Genomic DNA, 2845 nt, shown 5'->3' on the forward strand with positions numbered 1-2845 from the left:
GGTGTGGAGATAAGAATGATAGAAGGAGCACTTCAAGCTATGTGTTTAATTTCATGAAAACTCCAATAGCATGGAGCTCAAAGAAGCAGCTAGTGATAACATTTTCTTCATGTGAGGCTGAATATATTGCTGGCAGGTATGCAGTTTGTCAAGCATTATGGTTGGAATCATTGACAGTAGAATTAAAGTTGGATGTATGCAGGCCAATTCCATTGATGATTGACTGCATTTCAACAATAAATCTAGCAAAGTCTCCAATAGCATAATCATTTTCTCAATAAAAACAACACGTTCACATCAATTCATTCTCTTTTCTTGTTTTACTTCCATTGCAAGAAATAACTTAAACGCTAACAATTAATGACCATGAGGATTCTCCTTGAATTCCAATCTCAGTCAGACCTAAGTCTACCAAAAACATAGAAAAGAAAATGAAAATGCAACAAGGTCACACTAGTAAAAGACAGAGACCTTGGATACCTCTTCCACAAAAGTTCATCAAAATCAATGTAGACGTTCATGTAACTTGCAGAAGAAAAATAATGGGGATTTGGTTTGATTGCTCCAAACGAAGGTGGTGACTTTATCATTGCGCAACATACTTGATAAGGGGAAATGCATACGCAACGGTGGCGGAAGCACTGGGAATCCTTTATGCATGCCAACTTACTATAAATCCAAAATACAATAGAGTTGTGGTGGAATCAAACTCTAAGTTATGATTAAAGCCATCCGTTCAAAAAAAATTCCCCCTAAACTATTGGGGAAGCTTCACAGAAAAGAGTTTGAACCTGAAAAGTGGATTTCATTCACGTGCGATAAAGGAAGAGTAGGGAAGATCACAAAATGATCTTGTTGAGACGGATGAGGAGCAAGGAAGAATGAACAAAAATTTGGGTAGTGCTAGGGATGATCTGGGAAGGATAAATGATGTAACGAGTAGTCTTAGGTTTTGGGAGGTGTGTAGGAAGGCGAACCAAGTAGCCTATATGTAGCTTTTTTATTATTATACCATTAAAATAATAATTAAATATCATAATACCACTTTTTTTAAATTATATACTAAAATACCACTGATTTTAAAGTTTGTATTTTTTCTCTAAAAAGTCGGTTCTTGCTCCTACACTTTCTCAATTAATTTTTTTTTTTTAAAGAAAGAAAGGAAATCGGTTTCTTGAATACCGATTTCTCAATATGAATATTTTTTTTTTTTGTTATTTCTAATTATTAAATTTATTTTATCATTTATAAAATTATTTTTATTAGTAGTACTATTTAATAGGCACATATATAGGGAATTTGATCAATTAATAAAGCCACGTTCACTCACTACGAAATAATGCAACACATTATTTTTCGTTAACATCTTTCTTAATAATAAATATATATTTTATTAATCAATAATTATTATTTTAATTAAATAATTAATTTAAGTTTCATTTATTATTAATTTAATTAATTAGTTTAATTTAATTAATAATTAATTTAAGTTTCATTTATTATTTAATTAAGTAATTAATATTTTAATTCAATAAATAAATACATGTTAATTTTATATTTTATAATTATTAAAAAAAATTAATTAAATGGACTCCATAAAATAACAATATTTAATTTAATATTATAATTAAACATCCAAATACCAAATTAACTAATTTTATTACAATGAACTAATTTCTATTAGGAGCATCAGTACGATAAGGGCATTTATTCTTGCTATGTCCCTCGTTCCGACACACCACATCTCTTGGGGTGTGTGTTTTTCTCTCGTTGATCCATTTCAGTATGAATACGAGTAGACTGTGGACGACCTTTTGGATCTCTTCTCATGGTTGGATTGTGGCATAACTCTATTCTATTGTATTATGATCAATATGATTGAAGAGGAATTGTTGGGAACTCGTCTTTGTAAACGTCAAAGATACTTTGCAATGTATACTTAGAAGACACATACATCATGTAGTCACGGTGAATAAACGAACAAGCGGCAATGACATGTGAACACGGATAATGTAATGCTTGAAATTCACCACAATTGCACCATCTTTTGTCGAGGTCTACCTTGAATGTCCCTACAGGACGACCACTTGGTGGACGAACCAACTCCTTAACTGTAAATATACTATGAGCTCGATTGTGAATAACAACTTCATGGGAATTTGACATTGCTCGTTCCTTGTTAAGATTTTGAATGATTGTATTTGAGTAAATCAAACCTGATGTACGGTGAATAAACGAACAAGCGGCAATGACATGTGAACATGGATAATGTAATGCTTGAAATTCACCACAATCGCACCATCTTTTGTCGAGGTCTACCTTGAATGTCCCTACAGGACGACCACTTGGTGGACGAACCAACTCCTTAACTGTAAATATACTATGAGCTCGATTGTGAATAACAACTTCATGGGAATTTGACATTGCTCGTTCCTTGTTAAGATTTTGAATGATTGTATTTGAGTAAATCAAACCTAATGTCATCATTGCTTGGGCTTGTGTCCCTCTTTCTTCAAATTTTGCAGTCAATCTGTAGTATGTTGCTTGCACAAAAGAACTGATTGGAAGATTGCGTGTCCCCTTTAACACATTGTTCATGCACTCAGAAAGGTTAGTTGTCATGTGTCCCCAACGTCTACCTTCATCATATGCTTGTAGCCATTGTTCCTTTGGAATATCGTCAAGCCATTTCACTGCATCTTGACTCCAATCACTGATTTGTCTTCTAAAGTATGTGATGCCTGGTTGAGTCATAGCGTATCTTGAATGAACAAAAGTTGATGTTGTTTAGACAATTTGAAAACAAAATTATAAAGAAAAAATATGTGTGAGATATATATATATA

The 2845-nt window shown here is 32.6% G+C and overlaps 1 protein-coding gene across 1 annotated transcript in view; it reads right to left on the minus strand.

Annotated features, from left to right (window-relative positions):
- Positions 1 to 1869: 1869 nt before the first annotated feature.
- The window catches only part of LOC101513627 (uncharacterized), a 1604-nt gene continuing 628 nt past the window's right edge, over positions 1870 to 2845 (minus strand). The window contains exon 2 of the mRNA XM_004506708.1: positions 1870 to 2761. Coding sequence (XP_004506765.1) covers positions 1870 to 2761 — 892 coding nt within the window. The remainder of the gene's footprint in view (positions 2762 to 2845) is intronic.

This window comes from Cicer arietinum, chromosome 6, assembly GCF_000331145.2.
Source record: "Cicer arietinum cultivar CDC Frontier isolate Library 1 chromosome 6, Cicar.CDCFrontier_v2.0, whole genome shotgun sequence".
Classification (NCBI taxonomy): Eukaryota; Viridiplantae; Streptophyta; class Magnoliopsida; order Fabales; family Fabaceae; genus Cicer; species Cicer arietinum.